Here is a 22,978-nt window from a genome sequence, read left to right on the forward strand (position 1 = left end):
TTGCAAAACACATGCAAGAAAAGGTCCTCACTAGTATAACTGATTCCCAACACATTGCATATAGCCACAAGATCACTATGTGTTATATTATTTACTGCGTATTCCTTCTTTGCTTTGTACCTCTCATCATTTTCGTCGTAGAGGAAGCCAGAAAATTCGCGTAATCTTTTTCGGTTGATTCTGTCTCCCTCGGCCTCGAACACGAATTTATGCAGTGCCGCTATGCACTCTTTCTTGCTCGAGCGTAGATTTTCACATATTAAATCGTTTAAATACGGCATTGTGGGGGAAAAAAATTTATATTTTCGTTTCTTCTTCAATAGTAACCACTTTTAATTCATTCCCGGAGGAGCGCCCAAAATGTGGGGTTTTTATTTACTTTAGGTTTAATAATTAATTTGTATTTAATGTTTGATAAATTTAGGATAAATGTATTCTTTATTCTGCGTCGTTTTATTCTTCTTCTCTGCGGCCGTCGTCGTTTTATTTCTCTGCTTGTCTCTTCCTTGCTCGTCGTCTTCTTCGTGATGGCATAATCGTTGTTCGTCGTCCTTTTTAGTGATGGGATCATCGTTGCTCGTCGTTCTTTTTAGTGATGGGATCATCGTTGCTCGTCGTTCTTTTTAGTGATGGGATCATCGTTGCTCGTCGTCTAGGGATCTTATCTTCATTTGGTATTTTGTGTGGTACACCAACCCACATAAATATAAACATACATATGGCATACATATGGGATGCCCTCGCATCGAGGGCGGTGTCGACGCGTTCGTGGGCCAGGGTGGCGGTCGGAGGTGGTACCTCGAGCGCCTGGCTGCTGCGTGGCAGCTGTCGTTGCTGGGGCCGGGTTGTCTTCTGGAGGGGCGTCCTGGGTTCCTTTCCCATTGTTGGTGGAACCGCGTCGGTGCCCTCGGGAGACCGGCTCGCTTTCTTCGTTGCTTTGCTTAGTTTTGGGTTTCTCGGAGTGAGCCTGGGGCTGGTGTGCCTCGTTGTGGCCATGGGTTCTGTGTTCCTTGTTCCTTGTGCTCGTGTTGGCGGCGGGGGTCTCTAGTTCTTGGGTCCGTGGGCGTGTACTTGGCTGGCGGTGATCATCGGTGTGTTTGGGAGGGGGCGTGTGGTGCCACATTGTATTGTAGTTTCGATGGCGCACAGGAAATCCGTCCCTATGATGGCTTGCTCTAGCATGTTGGGCAGCACCAAGAGCGGCATCTGTACCTCTTGCTCGTCTAGTTTGCCGCGCGCTAGCAAGATCTGTGTTATCTCGCGTGCTGAGCCGTCGGCTAGGCGTATCGGGATGCAAGCGTCGCGCATGTCGTTGTCGCGGCCGAGTTGGCGGGCGAGGTCGGCGTTGATGAAACTTCGGGACGCCCCGGTGTCGACCGTGGCTTCCGTGCGCCGTCCTCCGATGGTCACTCTCGCCACTATCCGACCGTCGTGTACTTGTAGCGGGTTTCTTAGTTGGTTTTCTGAGGGAGCGTCGAGCCCGGCTGTTCCCGTGTCAGCTGGGGACGCGAGTCGTTTCCCGACGGGTCCCGGCGGCAACAGCCCACGGTGCGTGTTCCGCGCTTGCCGCATTCCCAACAGAAGAGGATCGATGGGTTGGTACAGCCGCGAGATACATGTCCCGCTTCTCCGCAGCGTCGACAGGCTGAGTGCGGGTTGGCGATGGGGTGGTGATCATTCGATGTGCCGCTTCCTGTGCTGTAGCGCCGGCTTGGTGCGGCTTCCTTGCGGGTTCCGAGGTGTTCCAGTGGGTCTTTCGGAATTGGGTCCGATTCGCCCCGTTTCCGTTATGCACTTGTTGTGCCGCTGGCCGTGTGTACCTAGGTGGTTGTCGAGGGGGGATGAGGGTCGCTGGTATGATCCGCTCCTGGATACTCTCGAATTCTGTGGCCAACATTGTCAGTTGCGTCAGACTTCTCAGTTCGTGCCTTCGCACGTACAGCTGGTACGCCGGGAGGGTGTTGTCATAGATCCGGGTAAGTTCTTTGGCTTCGTCGTACCCGGCGTGGTGCATGAGCAACCGGAGCTCGATGACGAAGTCCTTGAACGGTTCGCTCACCGCTTGTTTGCGGTCCCTGCAGTGACTGCTGTTCTCCATGAGATGTTTTCGAGTACATAGTAGGATAAAAACAAAAATATACGACATAGTAGGCTATATTTTATGTGATTTTTCTAGTATCAATCTAGTATTCTTATGAGTGTGTCTAGTACATTTGGTATTTTTTCTACAATAAATCTGCCGGCCCAGGCCCAGGGCCTGATTATCGACGATAAACGCCAGGTTGGCCAACGGTTCTGTGTCGTTCGAATGTTTCGGATTCGGTCATAATTCCGCCTCTTTGGGTGCGACATCTGCCGTTGGCACCGCTGTTGAATTGACATTCGAATCGGCTTCGGATTTGCTTCCGAAGAAAAAATTGGTCAGGATACTCTCCCGCCTCTTGCCGCCGGGATCACCAGTACCCCCTCGGGCTCGACCGCCACCACCCCCGCCCCGTCCATGAAGGGCGTCATTATTTCCATGGGGAAGGGGTAAAGGATACAGCAACGGCGCTCTGCGGCAATCGAGGTGAGAATTTGTAGATGCCTTAGCTGCAGGGTGATCTTGGTACTCCCATTAATTTGTGTTTGCTTTATAAAATATGAAACAAAAAACGGACAAACATTACATGGCAAACAAACATGTTAATCGATACTGTCTGGCATCTTAGCACGGCGTAGCTGTTTTGCCTGCTTGTAACGCTTGCCGTCTCCCCCACCATCATTACGATCTTGCTCTTGTTTTTGACCGTCCTTGATCATGACAGTGGGACCAATGTGCTGCTCTAATTGCTCCACGGAGTTGAAGTGTCCATCACCACCTCCACCGAGTTGCACTTTCCGTCTCCACCACCATAGTTGCGACCACGCCCTTGCTTACGACCGCCCTTGACCATGACAGTTGTCCCAATGTGCTGCTCGTCTCCAGCTTCTTCGTAACGATCACGCTTTTGTTGTTTGGCGGACACGTTGGAACTGTCGCCAATATCCCGCTCGAAGTGCACCATCGACTTTAGCTTGAAGTGGAGCTCGTTGGCGAAGTCGTGATCAGACTTCCGGTTCCTATAAAAATTAAACCAAAATTAAACCAATAAAATGGATGAAATACAAGAAAAAGGAATCCGGGGGAAAGAAGAAAGGGCAGTCGAAGAAAACTGGGAGTGAGAAAAAGTAAGGGAAAAGTATGGATACCCTTTGAAACGAAAGAAGAAAACCAGCTCCCTCTCACAGTGTCGCTTAGCACTTATTATAGGTTTTCATTATTTTTAGTCACTCAGTCAACGAATAGAAATAAGTCCCAAAAAAACTACACAATAGTCTGGTCATTTGCGGCAGCAAATCAGTCGCTCGCCGAGCTGTTGAACACGTCCGCGCCAGAGGCTGGCCTGCGGATAACCGGAACACCAACGCATTCTCCTCCACTCCAAGCTGGCCTGTAGGTCCCCAAGGGGCAGATACTTTAGAGGTTACTTCTTTGCCAGTCTAAAGATATTTACATTCAAAACGTTTTGAGCATCCAGTTTCTCGTTCAGCCCACGATCGCGCCCCTGGATCATATCGTTGTAGATGGGAACAGCATTGCCATCGTCTAGGGTGAGGTCCTCGATCACGTGCCGGTTGCCACGAAGTGCCCCCTTTGATTGGGGGAGAAGTAAAATGTTAAACTAGATGTGTAGTGTGTAGTATGTAGTGCTCGTCTGTGATTGTGTGTGATTGTGAAATCCAAACGAGTATCTCGTCTGACACTTCAGGCAGTGACTGAACAAAAATATTATACGACACAGTAGTATCTTTCTGTGTCGTTTGAATGTTTCGGATTCGGTCATAATTCCGCCTCTTTGGGTGCGACATCTGCCTTTGGCACCGCTGGTGAATTGACATTCGAATCGGCTTCGGATTTGCTTCCGAAGAAAAAATTGGTCAGGATACTCTCCCGCCTCTTGCCGCCGGGATCACCAGTACCCCCGCGGGCTCGACCGCCACCACCCCCGTCCATGAAGGGCGTCATTATTTCCATGGGGAAGGGGTAAAGGATACAGCAACGGCGCTCTGCGGCAATCGAGGTGAGAATTTTTAGATGCCTTAGCTGCAGGGTAATCTTGGTACTCCCATTAATTTGTGTTTGCTTTATAAAATATGAAACAAAAAACGGACAAACATTACATGGCAAACAAACATGTTAATCGATACTGTCTGGCATCTTAGCACGGCGTAGCTGTTTTGCCTGCTTGTAACGCTTGCCGTCTCCCCCACCATCATTACGATCTTGCTCTTGTTTTTGACCGTCCTTGATCATGACAATGGGACCACTGTGCTGCTCTAATTGCTCCACGGAGTTGAATTGTCCATCACCACCTCCATCGTTACGAGCACGACGTTGCTTGTGGCCGGCCTTGACCATGGCTGTCTTCTTAATTGGCTGCTTGATTTGCTCCATGGAGTTTTGCTTGCCGTCTCCAGCGTCTACTTTACGATCGTTTCCTTGCTTATAGCCGTCCTTAATCATGGAAGTGGGACCAATGTCCTGCTCGAATTGTCCCACCGAGTTGCACTTTGCGTCTCCACCACCATAGTTGCGACCACGCCCTTGCTTACGACCGCCCTTGACGATGACAGTTGTCCCAATGTGCTGCTCGTCTCCAGCTTCTTCGTAACGATCACGCTTTTGTTGTTTGGCGGACACGTTGGAACTGTCGCCAATATCCCGCTCGAAGTGCACCATCGACTTTAGCTTGAAGTGGAGCTCGTTGGCGAATTCGTGATCAGACTTCCGGTTTTAAAATGAAGTTCCTATAAAAATTAAACCAAAATTAAACCAATAAAATGGATGAAATACAAGAAAAAGGAATCCGGGGGAAAGAAGAAAGGGCAGTCGAAGAAAACTAAGGGGAAAACGATGGGGAAAATCAGGGAATAATTGCAGGCGGGGAAGAGAATGTGGGAGTGATAAAAAGTAAGGGAAAAGTATGGATACCCTTTGAAACGAAAGAGGAAAACCAGCTCCCTCTCACAGTGTGGCTTAGCACTTATAGGTTTTCATTATTTTTAGTCACTCAGTCAACGAATAGAAATAAGTCCCAAAAAAACTACACAATAGTCTGGTCATTTGCGGCAACAAATCAATCGGAAGGCACACACTCGCTCGCCGAGCTGTTGAACACGTCCGCGCCAGAGGCTGGCCTTCGGATAACCGGAACACCAACGCATTCTCCTCCACTCCAAGCTGGCCTGTAGGTCCCCAAGGGGCAGATACTTTAGAGGTTACTTCTTTGCCAGTCTAAAGATATTTACATTCAAAACGTTTTGAGCATCCAGTTTCTCGTTCAGCCCACGATCGCGCCCCTGGATCATATCGTTGTAGATGGGAACAGCATTGCCATCGTCTAGGGTGAGGTCCTCGATCACGTGCCGGTTGCCACGAAGTGCCCCCTTCAATTGGGGGAGAAGTAAAATGTTAAACTAGATGTGTAGTGTGTAGTATGTAGTGCTCGTCTGTGATTGTGTGTGATTGTGTAATCCAAACGAGTATCTCGTCTGACACTTCAGGCAGTGACTGCTTTTCTCCATGAGATGTGATTTTTATACCCGATACTCAAAATGAGTATTGGGGTATATTAGATTTGTGGTAAAAGTGGATGTGTGTAACGTCCAGAAGGAATCGTTTCCGACCCCATAAAGTATATATATTCTTGATCAGCATCAATAGCCGAGTCGATTGAGCCATGTCTGTCTGTCCGTCAGTCCGTCTGTCCGTCTGTCCGTCCCCTTCAGCGCCTAATGCTCAAAGACTATAAGAGCTAGAGCAACGATGTTTTGGATCCAGACTTCTGTGATATGTCACTGCTACAAAAATATTTCAAAACTTTGCCCCGCCCACTTCCGCTCCCACAAAGGGCGAAAATCTGTGGCATCCACAATTTTAAAGATACGAGAAAACCAAAAACGCAGAATCGTAGAGAATGACGATATCTTTTAGACTGCAGAATCTGAATTGGATCGTATTATTATTATAGCCAGCATCAAGAAAACAATTTCATTTTTTCTCGCCCTGTCTCTCTCTAACACACACGTAGCATAGGCGGCTTTGCTTAGAGTAAATCATTAGCGCCTAGATCTCAGAGACTATAAAAGCTAGAGCAACCAAATTTGGTATCCACACTCCTAATATATCGGACCGAGACGAGTTTGTTTCAAAATTTCGCCACACCCCCTTCCGCCCCCGCAAAGGATGCAAATCTAGGGATATTCACAAATCTCAGAGACTATTAAAGCTAGAGTAACCAAATTTAGTATCCGCACTCCTGTTAGATCTCACTATAAAACGTATATCTCAAAATTTCGCCCCACCCCCTTCCCCCCCCCCCCCCCCCCCCACAAAGGACGAAAATCTGTTGCATCCACAATATTGCAGATTTGAGAAAACTAAAAACGCAGAATCATAGATAATGCCCATATCTATCAGATTACTGAATCTGGATCAGATCAGATAATTTTTGTAGCCAAAAGGAACAAATCAATTTGCATTGGCTGCATTTTTGGGGCGGGTCAGCGGGTTCAAAAGTGCACTTCCGCGTCGGGGTGCACTTCGCCGTTTTGGCGATCGTGGGTTGACCTGGTTCTGTCTCTTCGCGTTTTTGGCGAGCTGGCGGGTTTGCCGTTGGGTGCTTGTCGTAGGCTTCCGCGGTGTCATCGTTTTGTAGCCGATGAACCCGGAAGACTGCGCTTGGCCGGTTGCTTGGTCTGGAGTGGTGGAAGTCATCGTGACCTGGTGTTGGGTCAGCGTTACGAAGACGGCGCCAGTCAATCCGTGGCTATGTGTGGAGGGGGGGTGTTCGCGTAGTAAATCACTTTGGGCGAGGTGTTGTAATTTAGTAGCCGGTTCTTTATTGGGTGTTGGGAGAGGCGTTGTAGCGAACCCTTTTGGGTTCGTTACAGGCTATTGATCTATTCTCCACTGTGTAACTGTAACTTTTGCCATCCACTTTTAATTAATACGTTTAATTTGCAAGACCACCCGGGGGCGCCATGGAAATTTAAAATAGTTTTTCTAAATAAAAGAGACCGAAAAACTTGGGTGACTGCAAATTTGTATTTTACGACGACGAAAAAAAAGGAGTGCGTGCGTTCGTTTTCACACATTTTTCTCGACTTCTCTTCATATATTCAAACAATTTCTTCTTCGCCTATCGTACCTACGGTGGCAAAGCCGGGCGAATTCGCCAAGAGCGAGAGAGCGAGCTTTTATTGCGCTCCCGCTTTTCCCTAGCCTAACTTACACTAGACTTCATAAAATACGATCCTAATAACAATTATTATGCGCCAAATGGCGCTACACCGGCCCCGCTGAAGGCCTGGAAGGCTTCAAACCAGTGGCAGAAGCGCCAACTTGTGGATTATCCTCCTGAACGTGGCTCCGCTGCTCGTCCTTAGGTCGACCACTCTGACCCTTCCGTCCTGCCCGGCGGTTGTTCCGACCACCCTTCCGAGGAGCCACTGTTGAGGGGGCAGGTTGCCCTGAGCGACGATTACGAGGTCGCCTTCCTTGATGTTTGGTTCCTCCTGGTGCCACTTGCATCTTATTTGCAATCCCAGCACATACTCCCTGGACCATCGCTGCCAGAACATTTGCCTGGCTGACGAGACAAGCCGCCATCGCTTTAAGCAGCTCAGACCCTCCTGGTCCGGGGTCCTGGGTGCTGGGGGTGCGATGAGCGGCCCGCCTGTCAGCAGGTGCCCGGGAGTCAGCGCGTCTCCGTTGCTTGGGTCTGGGCTTAGGGGTCCTAGCGGGCGCGAGTTGAGTACCGCCTCGATCCCGACCAGCAAGGTCTCCAGCTCCTCTGCGGTGAGGAGAGCGCTTCCGACTGCCCGTAGGAGTAGGCCCTTGGCAGACTTCACACCGGCTTCCCAAAGTCCGCCCATGTGCGTTGCTCGAGGCGGTATGAAGGCAAACTCGCACCCGCTTCTTGACGCGAATTCGCGTATCGCGTCCGCTTCCGCTTTTATTTTCTTCCGCAGTTCGCTGAAGTGGTGACTTGCTCCGACGAAATTTGTCGCGTTGTCGCAGTTCACGCGTTGCGGACATCCTCGACGACCGACGAACCTTTGGAATGCCAACAAGAAGGAATTAGTCGTCAAATCGGAGACAATTTCTAAGTGAACCGCCTTGGACGCAAAACAGACAAATAACGCTATGTAGGACTTATAAGGGGGCCTTCCACGAATTTTCAGAGTCGTATAGACTGGGCCACAAAAATCAACGCCACATACTGAAAATGGGCGGAGAGCACGGAGCCGGTCTGCGGGTAAGTTGCCCATCATTTGGGTCTGGAGTAGAGGCTTGCATTTAAAACAACGAATACACGACCTAACTGTCGCCCTGCAGACCGCCTGAGCATTCACTATCCAAATGCGCTGTCTAAGGATACTCACGAGTGCTCGTGGGCCGGCATGAAAATTCGTTTGATGCAGATAGCGAACATATGTCTGCACAAACTGCGAGCGTTTTGTCAATAAAAAGGGAAACTTGGCATTATATGACACAGGAGCGTTAACTAGTCGCCCCCCAACTCGCAACAACGAAAAAGTGCACCATGTCCCAGCCTCTTCATCGATGAAGGGATTACAACGCTGAAGACTGGGGCCTAACTTGGTGCCTTTACGAACCCTTTCAATATCTTCTTGAGACTCTTTTTTCTGTGTTATTTCGACTATTTTTAGAAACGCCTCGTCGTATTCTACGGATGACGGAATTTTTCCAAAGTTGAGACTTTTGTCTTTGCAATTTCGGATGAAGCGGAACACGAAAACGAACACTCTTAGCAGTTTGAGGTGTGACGAGTATCCCTCGATTACATCCACTAAGTAATTTGGCTTGGCCGCGACGGTCAGTCCGACCGATTTCTTCCGACTTTCCATCTGTATCCATCTGTATTTCCATCAGCGTTTTCGTCTTGAGTGGCGCTACTTTCGACTTTGCAGTCAACAAGGAGACCTCCAAACCTTCTGCAGTCTTTCTACGGATATAGACGCAGGCTCCATAAGCTCTCATGGATACGTCGGCAAAGGAATGTACTTGAATCGGTGACATGGGATCAGTATGCACAAATCGAGGTATGGTAATCTTCTCCAACTGACCCAAGGATTCTTTTAATAAGATCCATGCTGTTTCCAAGTTCATTGGAATTGACTCATCCCACTCTAGCTTGTTAAGGCAAAGCTCCTGCAGTAGGATCTTTCCCTTAATTACTAAAGGACTTAACAAGCCAAGGGGGTCAAACAGCTTTGATGTCACCGATAATATGCTCCGTTTTGTCGCTCGGAGACCCATAACTGACGTGTCAATTTGGAACTTAAAGACGTCTTCGTGTGGCAGCCACGATATTCCTAACGCCTTAGTTGACTCTGAGTCCGAGATCGTTATCGGTTTAACTGTGCTCTCGGATGGGGTGACCTCAGGTGAGTTCGAAAACCATTTAGTCAATTCAAACCCAGCGGTTTGAAGAACCTGAGAAACATCAGACTTAATTGTCTTTAACTCCTCTACGCAACCAGCACCAGTCAACATGTCATCGACATAGAAGTCGGAGTCAATAACTTCAGCAGCTTTGGGGAATGAGAGTTTTGCAGACTCACTCAACCTCTTCAAACACCGAATAGCCAAAAATGGGGCTGGTCCAGTCTCATATGTTACGGTGTTGAGCTGGTATATTCTCAAGGACTCAGACGGGTCTCTTCTCCACACTATGAGCTGGAATTGTCTATCCGTATCAGCGACCCAGACTTGGCGATACATCTTCTTGACATCGGCTGTCAAGGCGTACCTGTGTAGTCTGAATCGGAGCAATGTCGAATACAGCTCATCCTGTATCGTAGGACCGACCATCAATATGTCGTTCAAGGCCACCTGAGAGGTCGTTTTACAAGACGCATCGAAAACGACGCGGAGCTTGGTGGACGTGCTTCGGGGCCTCAACACAAACTGATGTGGAATGAAATAATGTGGAGTTTTGGGCATTGTGTTGTCTGTGGTAGACATGTGACCCAAGGAGAGGTACTCTTCCATGAACTCCAAGTACATTTTCTGCAACTCGGGGTCACGAGACAATCTTTTTTCAAGCGATAAAAACCGCCGTCAAAGGAGTTGCCTAAGATACTGGGATCTGATTTGAACGGCAGTCTTACTTCAAACCGACCTGAAGGCACGACCTGAGTAGTCCTTCTATAATGCTTTTCACATAACTTGTGTTCAGGAGATAAAGACTTTTTAGAAGACGGCAATTCTTCCAGTGACCAAAACTTTTGTAATGTATTGTCGACGTGGATCACTGACTCTTCTCGACAACTCAAACAATTCCTAGATTCTTGGGGGGCAGTCACCTTTGGAGTGTATCTGCCCGACACAATCCAGCCGAGAAGCGTTTTCTGCAGAGTTGGATAGTCAGGACCTTGTCCAATCTGACCAACAGATAAAAGTTCGAAAAATGTTTCTGCACCTATCAACATATCTATCTTCTGTGGCTTGAAGAAATATGGGTCTGCAAGTGGTAAGTTCTTCGGGATTTTCTAGTCACTCACTTTAAGTGTTTGATCAGGGTGATACCCCGAAATGGACCTTAAAATCCAGAATCAACCGAAAACTCACTACCAGTAATTCGCGACTTCACCACCGTGTGTATCTTTTTCTTGACTTGTGAATTGGTTTCCCCAATACCAAGCAAGTTGATACACGACTCCTCCCTACGGATCTGTAAGCGCTGTGCTAAGACCTCAGTTATAAAATTGGTTTGAGACCCCGAGTCAAGCAGAGCTCGCGCCAAAACATGTTCACCATTATTTGTTCGGACGCTTACGATCGACGTAGTCAGAATAACTCTATCCATAGCTGTCGCATGGAGAGCATGCGAAGTGGAAGGTTGATTCTGATTGGGAGGAGGAGAAGAATTCTCTGGGGGTGATGGTAACGCCAGACTTTTATTCGCCAGGTATGGTGTGAGCAGCCACACACTCGACACTTCTTAGCCTTGCATCGTACTACAGAGTGGCCTGGCTGCAGACAATTGATGCACAAGGATGCAGTTTTTGCGAATTCGAACCTTTGCATTACTGCCAGCCGACCAAATGGACTGCAATCTGTCAACAAATGGCCTTTCGCATTGCAGTAGCTGCATTGTTGGTTTTTGGTATTCGAGGTGGAACACGCGAATGAGCTCCGATTATGCGGCTTGCTTGGCACAGCTTTCTGCTCCTGCTTTAGTTTGTACGAATTTTCGGCCGAAAGATGCTGATGTCTGCGATTAAGCAACTTTTCACAGTCCGTCCAAAGTGGCAGTTTGTTATTATCGAGCTGTTCTTCCCATTTCTCTTTGGTCACCGGATCGACTCTGCTCAAGACGAGATGAATAATCATCGCATTCGAGATCTTTTTATCATCGCCTATCGACAACAACGAACCATATATGGATGAGGTTCCTTAAGGACGATGCTGATTGCTGGGTCATTTTGGGAAGACTAAATAGGGCATCAATGTGATTTTTAACGATCAGACAATCATTATCGTAGACCCGTTTTAAGCTAGCCATTGCTTTCTCGTAGTTGGTCTCGGTTACTTGGAAAGCCCGAACTGTTCCCAACGCTTCACCGGAGAGACACGAAAGCAAATGGTTGAACCTTTCGATAATTGGAATGCTTTGGTCATTGTGAACTAGAGTCTCAAATAAACCTATGAAGTTTTTAAAGTCCGAAAAGTTGCCGCTGAACTGCGGCAGAGCTAACTTCGGAAGGCGAGCACGAGTTGGGCCACCATAAGCTGATACTGCCGGTATTGTCTCATCAGCTGTCTTCAATGCGCAAATGAGAGACATTAATTTTGCCTTTGTGACAATTGAGAGTTCTTCCAACTCGACTCCAAATTCATCGTCAATGTCTATATCTTCAATCTTCTCTTGAAGTTCGCGTGCCGTGTCAATGCTACGCATCAGCGTTTCGAGTCTGCACTCGAGCTCCGTCAATACCAGCGGAATATCACCCGCTTCTAAACGGTCCGCTAATAAACGAATGCCTTTGACACGGCAACTGCGCTCTTCAAGGGCGATATTGTTTGCTTTTGAGGTCATATTGATTCTCAATACAAGCAACTGAAGGCGAAAGATCGTTTCTAATAATCGTATTTAATGCCGAAGCACTCTGTTGAGACAACGAGCTTTTTCGCTGACTATGATTGTTCAATAATTTCACAATTTATTAATTTCCGAAAACGTTATAAATTTTATTATAGGTATTTTGTGTGTTGAGGGTGGCCGAAGATGCCAGAGCCTTTTACAATAGTATTAGAGTGACACACTTGGATGAGGCAAGCGAGCCGATCTCGAGCCAAAGTAATAGATTGGGGACAAAAAGGGTCTGTTTTCCAACTATATCAAGCGGTAACTGCTAGAGCAGGCGCAGCTGCTGACGGCTTAGCGACGGCATAGGAAAGAAAAGATAACAAGAGCGAGCATAGATAAGAATAGATGATTAAATGAGAGCATGTTGCTGAGCGAGCATAGATAAAGCTACGCTTACGTTACGTTAGTTTAGTATAATGACCAAAATAGAAAAGAAAGTGAATTGATAGGCAATAAAACAATGGTATAAAATTTACACTCGGGCTTCGCCCGAACATACTCCCCCCGTGGAAGGATCCATGCCTTTCACCTCATCTCGTAGAGGCAATAGACATAGTTTTGCAAGTGCTCTTCGGCTAACACCTGTAGCCATCCTGATCAAGGCGACTCGAGATACGCCATCAGCTCCTGGGATGAGCTCGAGGATTCTCGCTAGAGGCCACTTCAGAGGAGGGAAGTTCTCGTCCTTAACAAGAACGACATCATTGACGTGAAGCTCAGGATTCCGGGTGCGCCACTTCGTTCTTTCTTGAAGACTGGTTAAATACGATTGGCGCCAGCGAGACCAAAAGATTTGCTGAAGCTGTGTGACCTTCTGCCAACGGTCCAAGCGATCGACGTTTAAATGAACCAAGTCAGGCTCCAAGAAGGTTGTGATAGGGGCGCCAACTAGAAAATGGCTGGGCGTGAGTACATCGAGATCTGCAGGGTTCTCTGAAAGAGGAAACAATGGCCTTGAATTAATGATTGCACAGATATTGCACGCGAGAGTGCGCAGCTCATCAAATCCAAGAAGCGAGGATCCGAGGGCACGTCGAAGATGATGCTTAGCAAGCTTGACTGACGCCTCCCACAATCCTCCAAAATGTGGCGATCTAGGAGGAATGAAACGCCAATCGATGCAATCGTTGAGACAAGCTTGATGCACGGCTTCTTGATGACTGTCGCTTAGGAATAGCGACTTAAGTTCCGCCAGTTCGTTCCGCGCTCCAACAAAATTTGTGGCATTATCTGACCAAATACGAATCGGTCTTCCACGGGTGCAAATGAAACGGCGAAGAGCAGAGAGGAACGCAGATGTTGTAAGATCCTTCACAAGCTCGATGTGAACCGCCTTGGTGGAGAAGCATATAAAAATGCTCATGTAGCACTTTAGTGGGGGCCGGTTTCGAACTTCTGATTTATACAGGAACGGACCGCAATAGTCCACGCCGGTAACTAAAAATGCACGAGATTCGCTGACTCTGTCCACCGGAAGATCTGCCATTATTTGCTCGAGAGTTCGAGGCTTCACTCTAAAGCATCTGACACACTTTTGGATTACGTGTGCTACGGTCTTTCGGCCACCGATTGGCCAGTACGTTTGACGAATGATGGCTAATAGCGACTGGGGTCCAGCGTGAAGGTGCTTTTCGTGTAAGTGCCGTATCAGAGCAGAAGTGATGGAATGATTCTTGGGCAATATTATGGGATGCCGTGCTTCAAAGTCCAAGGTAGAGTTTTTAAGACGCCCTCCAACTCGAAGCAAACCGCAATCATCTAAAAATGGCGAAAGAGAGGCGATCGAGCTTGAAGCCTTGATGTCCTTTCGCGTTTCCAGGGCTCTTATTTCAGTGGATAGACGAGATTGTTGAGTAAGACGAATAAGCAGTTCGGTTCCCAAACGCAAGTCCTCCACAGTTATTCCAGACTTTCGTCGATGAATGAATTTGCATACATACGCAAAAATTCGTTGCATTTTGGGGAAGGAATTTACAAACTTTGATTCTTCCACCAAATATCTTGACGCGCAGTTTGTAATTAGTATGGTTTTTCGTGCCTCCAAAACCGGCTCTGGAAGAGCAGGTGTACTTGGCCATTGATCCTTACTGGCTGTCAAGTATGTAGGTCCATACTTCCAAAGATGAGAATTGATGAGCTCAGCTGGTAATGATCCTCGAGAAAGCATATCGGCAGGGTTTAGATCAGTTGGCACGTGCAGCCAAGACATTCCAGATGTGAGTTCCTGAATAACAGAAAGTCTATTAGCGACAAATACATTGAAGTTGGATGGTTGATTCTTGATCCAAGCCAAAACGACTGTGGAGTCACACCAGCAATAATAAGAGCACTTGAAGTTCATCAAAGACACTTCATGCATAAGCTGAGCGAGTAGCGCTGCACCACATAATTCCAACTTGGGTATTGTGATAGTCTTCAGTGGCGCTACACGAGATCTGGAAGATAGAAGATTTGCCTTGACTCCATTGTCGCCTTGCGAAACAGCGTAGATGCAAGCTCCATAAGCACTCATGCTGGCATCACAAAATCCATGCATTTCAAGGTTGCTGCTTCGAAGGAAAGATAGGCGCGGGAAAGAAATTTGTTGCATAGAGTCAAACTGCTGAATAAAGTTGATCCAAGTTGTGCGTAAGGAGACTGGCAAACTTTCATCCCAATGAAGCTTTTCTTTCCACAGCTGCTGTAGAAATATTTTTGCTTTAGTAATAACTGGCCCTATAAGTCCGAGTGGATCATAAAATCGTGCAATAGTTGACAATACAACTCGCTTAGTTGGTTTCGAAGGGACTTGATTGGGACAGAATGAAAATAATAGCTCATCCGAAGTGGGATTCCATGCTAAACCTAGCGTCTTGGTTACATCGCTGCCATCAGTAAATTTAACAAATGTTTCCCTATCTTCATGGGGTGTTTGATCGAGTACATATGTATCGTTGGAACACCATTTTCTGATCTTGAAATTTCCTTTGGCTAATAGTCCTGACACCTGGCGAATTATTTCCAGCACCTCATTTGTAGTATCTCCCCCCGTTAGCAAATCATCCACGTAAAAGTCCCGCAGCACAACTTCAGAGCCAATTGGATATGACGAACTCTCGTCTGCCGCTAGTTGGTGCATAGAACGGACGGCCAGAAATGCTGCTGGTTTCGTTCCATAGGTCACGGTATCCAGCTTGAATGTCCTTAGCTCCTCGAGGGGTGAGTCACGCCACAGTATGCACTGCAGAAAACTATCTTGGGGCGAGACACGGACGCATCTATACATTTTACAAATGTCACCAGTCAATGCTATACGAAAGGTACGAAATCGAAGAAGAGTCGTAACTAACTTTGGCTGAATTGTTGGGCCTGACATCAATATATCGTTGAGGGAATATCCTGTAGATGTACAAGCGGATCCGTCGAAAACTACTCGGAGTTTTGTGGTGGTTTTGTCTTCTCTTAAGACGCAGTGATGAGGAAGAAAAAATTTGCATTGTTTAAGTGCGTCACTTTTGACAGGGGACATGTGATTCAAATCGACGTATTCCTTTATAAATGCGGCGTATTGGGCCTTGAGAAGCGGTTTGCGAACCAACTTGCGCTCTAGATTGAGAAATCTGCGATAGGCTTGTTGATAAGAATCTCCAAGAAGACTGTCACTCAGCTTTAAAGGCAATTGAACGCAATATTCGCCACTTGGAAGCCGACCGCAATGTTTTTTGAAATGTTCCTCGCAAGCAATTTCCTCCTTTGTTGCTTCTGTAGCGGGACCGTGGCAGTTTTCCACTTCCCAGAACCTTCGCACTAGCTCATCCAAACCAACGGTAGGCGTTTGACTCAATTCCGTCGAACTAGAGGCAGCTAGGAGCACTGAGCTGCGGGAGTACTGACCTCCACCTGTGACAACCCAGCCGAGACGGGTTTTTTGTATTATAGGAAGTCCCCTCTCCAATTTGATCTGTCCAACGCATAAAATGTCGTAAAATAAGCTGGCTCCAATAAGTACATCGATGCGCTGAGATTTGTTAAAGTGTGGGTCAGCAAGGCTGATATTGGATGGCATTTCCCATTTGGATACATCAAATGAAGAAGCAGGCTGGTTTCCTGTAATACGTGGAGCAACGAGAGCTGTGAGACTCGTGAAGTAATCGGAAGTCCTGGATTGAATGACCAAATTAACTGAACCTTCCGTGTGAAATGCAGAATCAGCGCCGATACCCGATACTGATACCGACCCTTTGGCTCGTTTCAGCTGAAGCCTCTGAGCAAAGCGAGAGGTTATTAAATTAATCTGAGAGCCTGAATCCAGAAGAGCCCGACAAGGAAGAAGATCACCAACTCGACTCTTTATCATAATGACTGTCGTGGCTAGAAGCACTACGTCTGAGCTAAGATTCTGAGCAGGAGGCGAGCATGGTGATGAAGCGGCAACAAGAGAACTTGAAAGATTGGGGCCTGGGCATAAGTCTGTCTGAATAGGAGACGTAGTAGCGTTTGCAGGTTCCGTGTTAACTGACGTAGGCAGCGGATTGTTGATATGTAAAAGGGTATGATGCTTTTCACCGCATGTGCGACAAGAGCCTGAACTGCAGGAGGTATTCCGATGTCCCTTCTTCAAACAGTTGAAGCAAACTCTAAGCTTCCTTGCCTCTCTAAGACGCAAAGATGGCGAAAGGTTTCCAAAGCGAGTGCAGCTGTAAATGTTATGCCCTTTATTATCACAGAACACGCATTCCAATACGATTGTATTTGTAGCAACAAGACTGTGTTTTGAATGAGTGATTCGTTTATGTTTTCCAACCTGACTGCTATGGATTTGAATCAACATAGCTTGATCCATGGTCTCCATGGCTTGACATCTCCTCTCCAAAAAAGCCGAAAAATGGTCCCATGTTGGTATGACGTTAGGGGGCGACAGCTCCTCCCATTTGGTCCTGGTATCAGAGTCGAGATACTTGTATGTGGAGTGAACGATGATGCATCCAGCTATTTCCTCCATGGTACCCATCGATCTAAGCGCTCTCATGTGAGAATGAAGCTTGTCCGATAAAGTACGTAGCTTTGTAGTTGACCCATCTTCAACCTTCTCATGCCTCAGAATCTCAGCGACGTGTGCCTGAAAGATTAAACGTTTATTATTGAAACGATTGTTTAAAATGTCCAATGCAATATCATAATTGCTCTCCGATACTTCCAAAGAGCGAACAGCCTCCAGGGCAGGTCCATCCAAACATGAGCGCAGGTGCTGGAACTTCTCAATCTTTGATAGAAAGGGCTCCTGATCTATTACTGTGCTAAACATCGAGTAAAAGTCTGCCCACTCAGTATAACCTCCACGAAAAGTGGGAAGTTTAATGTCAGGAATATGATATCGTGACCGTACATTTCCGGAGGCAGTAACGTTGAGCTCGGGTCGTATCGTTGAGTGATGCGGCATGTTCTGGGTAGTCCTGCGGAGTGCTGAGCGAATACGAACTTCAATTTCCATCGCCAAATCCTCAAAATTGTTGCTTAAGTCGCTGCCAATTTCGCTTACATCAAGCTCTTCTAAATTAGAATGAGTAACATTAAATGAGTCGGATATTTTTTCCAAGAATTTTAAATGAACACTTAGCGCATCTTCACTGATTGGGTTGTTTTCATCATTCAATATCGTCTCTCGAAGTGAAACGGCTTTGTTGTATATTGAGAGTGCCTTTAGTTTGTAAAAAGACACCCTGTTTTCCGGCACGTCATTAGACTCATCCATTTTCGACAGGCAGCAGCGAGCAAAGCACAAAGAAGAATCGAAGAACCAACCGTTTGATTTTTTTTGGTATGCAAGCGCAAGTGCAGCGATCCCGAAGCCGCTAATGCACGTAGCTGTATTAGTGCTTGTAAGCAAGCGCGCGACGAAATGGGAACTAACCGCTTCGCGTTCGAACAGTTATGTTTAGCGGATAATTTTCACTGTTTATAATTGTTTATTTCCAAATTGTTACTGACGATCACGTCGGGGTCACCAAATGTTGAGACAACGAGCTTTTTCGCTGACTATGATTGTTCAATAATTTCACAATTTATTAATTTCCGAAAACGTTATAAATTTTATTATAGGTATTTTGTGTGTTGAGGGTGGCCGAAGATGCCAGAGCCTTTTACAATAGTATTAGAGTGACACACTTGGATGAGGCAAGCGAGCCGATCTCGAGCCAAAGTAATAGATTGGGGACAAAAAGGGTCTGTTCTCCAACTATATCAAGCGGTAACTGCTAGAGCAGGCGCAGCTGCTGACGGCTTAGCGACGGCATAGGAAAGAAAAGATAACAAGAGCGAGCATAGATAAGAATAGATGATTAAATGAGAGCATGTTGCTGAGCGAGCATAGATAAAGCTACGCTTACGTTACGTTAGTTTAGTATAATGACCAAAATAGAAAAGAAAGTGAATTGATAGGCAATAAAACAATGGTATAAAATTTACACTCGGGCTTCGCCCGAACACACTCAATGAAATAATGGGTAATTGTACCCAAACGAGGTGAAAAACCAATATACCCGACAAATTTATGGTAGAGCGACGCGTCGCTTGGCTGGCGCGTACACGAAAACCACACAAGAATAGCAACGAACAGCAATGGTGACAAGCGAAAACGAAAAATTTCACCGCTGTAGTTCTGAAGAATGGATGTTGTGTATACGTATGCACCGTATGGTTTGGATCAAGCGCGCCAACAAAAGAACAACGATAAGCAACGGTGAGGAGCGAAAGCGAGACGAAAAAATTCACCGCTGCAGCTGCGTATTGGTATGCGTGCTTGGCCAACGACCCAACTATACATATATTTGACACAATGAAAACGAGAAAGGGGAAAGGGGTGACAGCGATTGCAGTTAAAACGAGGGGGAACGTTGTGAGTTGCTGCGGACACCGCAACTCTACAGTTATACCCGATACTAAGTCAGTATGGCTCTCCTCCGGCAGACGCCGCTAATATTAAACGACACGACAAAGAGTGCGTGCGAGAGAGACAGAAAATCAGTCTGAGCGTGACGTCGGGCGCTGCGTAGCCAGTGCAAATTGATTTGTTCCTTTTGGCTATACAAATTATCTGATCTGATCCAGATTCAGCAGTCTGATAGATATCGTCGTTATCTATGATTCGGCGTTTTTAGTTTTCTCGAATCTGCAATATTGTGGATGCAACAGATTTTCGTCCTTTGTGTGGGCGGAAGGGGGTGGTGCGAAATTCTGAGATATACGTTTTATAGTGAGATCTAACAGGAGTGCGGATACTAAATATGGTTACTCTAGCGTTAATAGTCTCTGAGATTTGTGGATGCCCCAGATTTTCGTCCTTTGCGGGGGCGGAAGGGGGTGTGGCAAAGGTTTGAAATAGTCTTGTAGCAGTGACATATCGCAGAAGTCTGGATCCAAAACATCGTTGCTCTAGCTCTTATAGTCTTTGCGCACTAGGCGCTGAAGGGGACGGACAGACGGACAGAAGGACGGACGGACGGACGGACGGATAAACGGGGACGGGGATAAACGGATGTCGGGTCGGCTCGTCACAACTGTAGACTCGGAAAGGGGCACAGGCGCCTCGGGTTAATGGCTTGCCCTGGATCCAAGGCGACTGTGCTCCGCGTCATAGGATACAGGTGGGCACAAGCGAACCGGCACCCGCCGTAACTGTACACACCGGCGGAAGTGCGACTATACTCTCCCCGTGAGGGCGGCTGGAAACAGGTCCTGGTACGGTCATGTCTCTGCCAGGATGCTGGCTAATTGTAGTCGGGCGGAGAGAAGGAAACTCTCAGTGAAATAACCCCAATCCAAGGTGACACTGTCATATGCCGATGGATGCATGGCCGAGGGGGTGCTCGGTCGCTTATATGCGGACTCTGGATACCTGCCGACCTCCAGTTTTAATAAGGCTTCCCGGGGCACGCGGGCTATGCCCCGGGCGACTAACCCCTTCCCGCCTACTCGTGGGATCAAATATGCCAAATTTAAATATTAAAACAAAAAACACCGCAAAGGAGCACGGCACTCCTCCTAAAGTGCCGGAGGGAAAAGACCATCCCTCTACAAACGCATCTGGGAAACCAGTGCCCAAAAAGACGGGGAAGGAGACTAAGTCGGTCCACCGTCTCGAGGAAGCAGGCGAGATCCATGTCGGGGGGCCCCAAGGGAGACCCGGTTACCGGGGGGGCGACCATGCAGAGCGATATCGCGGCTGGCGGACCCCTTGGGACCGGGAACCCCTTGACAACCCCGGCAGGCGGCGCCTCTGCCTCGAAAGATAGGCCCAAGTTTCAGAACAAAAGACGTGCGGCCTTCATCCTGGGCAACGACGACCCGGTGTTTCTGGCGTCTGCCCAGGGAATCGAATCGCGGCGATGGGCCAAGACAGTCCTGCCCGACTACCAGCCAGCCAAAGCTGGCAAGGCCACAGCCAAGGCGCCAAGCAAGCGGCAACGCTCGGCGGAGGTCACCGCCACACAAGTCCAACAGGCCAAGAGGACGAAGACACTGAGCAACCGCTCGTTTGCCGAGGTGGCGAGGGGAAAAACCCTGATTGGAGTCCTAGACAGGGGCTCAAAAGACGGGCAGATCCCTAGGGACAAGTGGCACCTCGTGGAAAACGAGCTCCAAGACCGTTTCCTCCAGGAGTTGGAGGAGAATGGAGGACCACCGCCCAAGTGTGAGGACGCCGGGTGGCACCAAGGCAGGGTGAAAGCCATCGCCTGCCAAGATGCTCGCTCGGCGGCCCTCTACGCGAAGGCGGTAGCGTTGCTCAAGGAGGTCTACCCAGGAGCCCAGCTGGAGGTCGTGAAATGGGAGGACATCCCCAGCAAGCCGAGGGCCAGAGCGTGGGTCTCGGCGAAGCCTGCAGAGCCGGATAAGATTCTCCGGATTCTGCAGGTCTGCAACCCCCACCTTCCCACAGCCGATTGGAAGGTGGCCAAAGTAGAGGAGAGCAACGGGCAGAGGCGCCAAATCGTCCTGAACGAGAAGTCGGTCAGACTTCTCCACGACACGGAGGGCGCTGTGGACTACGGCTACAAGAAGGTAGACGTAGTACCCTACAAGTCCGACTCCAAAGGCATGCAGCCGACGGTCGAGCCAGACCTGGAGCCCCCGAAGATCCCTAGTATGGAGATCAAGCCTGCGGTGTCAGACGTGGCATCAGTGGTGTCGGATGACATCCTAGATGGTTACGTGTCAGACGTGAGCGATCTCACTAGGGATCTCAAACACATCGGGGTCGCGGAGGAGTTGGACTCTTCGGAGAGCGACCACGACAGGACAATCTTGGAGGTGAACCTCAGGAATGTCACTGATACTCCTGCAGATAAACCTCCACCATTGTAAGGCAGCATGCGCTGCTCTCCTGCTCCACCTAGCCAAGGGTGGAGCCAACATAGTCCTCATTCAGGAGCCCTGGATCCTCGGAAACAGGGTCTCTGGTCTGAGGACTCCTGACTATAAGCTATACGTAGCTGACTCCGCAGGTAAAACTCGCACCTGCATCCTTGCAAAAAGAGATTTGCACTTATTTTTGCTCCCAAAATTTCAGCAATGAAGACCAAACAGCAGTGAGCCTCGAAGGCCAGGGGTGCTCACTGAGAATCTGCTCCACGTACATGGGTCACGACCAACCAGACCCCCCTCCACAGGCGCTCAGGGCGCTAATCACAGACTGCGACGCCAACGCACACCACTGCCAGTGGGGAAGCACTGACACCAACGAAAGGGGTGAGTACCTTTTCAACTATTTACTGACCACTCAAATGGTCCTTTTAAATAGGGGGAGTGATCCCACCTTCATTATTAAAAACCGCAAGGAGGTCCTGGACCTCACACTTGCCTCTCATGAGTTACACGGGAACATCGTATCCTGGAGGGTCCTGGAAGAGCACTCCTTCTCGGACCACAGGTACGTGGAAACCGTATTCTCTTTTTCACTACCGAGACCAGCTCAATTTCGGAACCTTAGGCGAACAAACTGGGCTCGGTACTCAGACCACCTCTGTCGTGTTCTCCCTGAGACTCCACCTGACGAGGAGATCTCCAGGGAAGCCACGACTCATCTTGTTAAACTATTTACCGACGCCTGCAATGAGGCGCTCGATAAATCCTGCCCCTCTAGCAAGAGCAGAGGCCGGAAGAAACCTGAATGGTGGAATCCGAAACGGAGGGAACTCCGGAAAGCCTCCCGAAGACTCTTCAATAAAGCTAAGGCTAAAAACGCTGAGCAGAACTGGGCCGATTACAAGGCCAGTCTGTCAGTTTACAATAAAGAACTGAGGAAAGCCAAACGCGCCTCATGGCGTAAGTTCTGTAGCGACATTGAGAATAACTCGGAAGCCTCGCGCTTGCGCAAAGTTCTCTCGAAGACTACACCCACTCTGGGCTACCTGAAGAACGCCGACCAATCATGGACAACGTCCAGCAATGAGTCGCTAAATCTTCTCCTTAACACCCACTTTCCCGGCTGCGATGAAATCAGACCACACTACATCGCGGCTCCCTCCGTTGCCTCAAGTGTTATCATGAACCTGCTAAGCCAGGAGTACATTTCCTGGGCAAAAAAAAGCTTCAAACCATACAAATCCGCGGGACCAGATGGCATCATCCCTGCTCAACTGATTCACTAATGGCACTAATGTAGCAAGGTAATAATTAGTGAGGCATTCAACTAGTATTTAAAATAGCATACAGGGCGCATTGGTATTTACCGCACCATCGATACACGCTGCGGGAAATACCAATAGTGAGATATCGGATAAGAAACATCGATAATAGAG

The 22,978-nt window shown here is 48.1% G+C and overlaps 1 protein-coding gene across 3 annotated transcripts; it reads right to left on the reverse strand.

Annotated features, from left to right (window-relative positions):
* Nucleotides 1–2,612: 2,612 nt before the first annotated feature.
* On the reverse strand, nt 2,613–5,524 carry LOC6604334. Of its 3 annotated transcripts, none has more exons than XM_026994182.1 (4): nt 5,332–5,524; nt 5,015–5,268; nt 4,396–4,830; nt 2,613–2,861 (listed from the first exon to the last, which is right to left on the reverse strand). In XM_026994182.1, the coding sequence occupies exons 3-4, from the start codon at nt 4,760–4,762 to the stop codon at nt 2,686–2,688; spliced, it is 543 nt and encodes a 180-aa protein (XP_026849983.1). In that variant the 5' UTR covers nt 4,763–4,830; nt 5,015–5,268; nt 5,332–5,524; the 3' UTR covers nt 2,613–2,685. The 3 variants fall into 3 exon arrangements, with proteins under 3 accessions (XP_026849983.1, XP_026849984.1, XP_026849982.1); XM_026994183.1 differs by lacking the exon at nt 2,613–2,861 and having other exon boundaries at nt 4,147–4,687; nt 4,724–4,830; XM_026994181.1 differs by lacking the exon at nt 2,613–2,861 and having other exon boundaries at nt 4,147–4,830.
* Nucleotides 5,525–22,978: the final 17,454 nt, after the last annotated feature.

This window comes from Drosophila persimilis, unplaced genomic scaffold (genome assembly GCF_003286085.1).
Source record: "Drosophila persimilis strain 14011-0111.01,24,50 unplaced genomic scaffold, DperRS2 tig00001333-arrow-arrow-pilon, whole genome shotgun sequence".
Taxonomy (NCBI): Eukaryota; Metazoa; Arthropoda; class Insecta; order Diptera; family Drosophilidae; genus Drosophila; species Drosophila persimilis.

Coding starts and splice junctions, on each gene's coding strand:
- LOC6604334 (XM_026994182.1), bottom strand. CDS start 4,762: ATGGTGCACTTCGAGCGGGATATTGGCGACAGTTCCAACGTGTCCGCC. Junction 2,862..4,395: donor TCGTGCTCGTAACGATGGAG/GTGGTGATGGAC, acceptor AACTCGGTGGAG/GTGGTGATGGACACTTCAAC.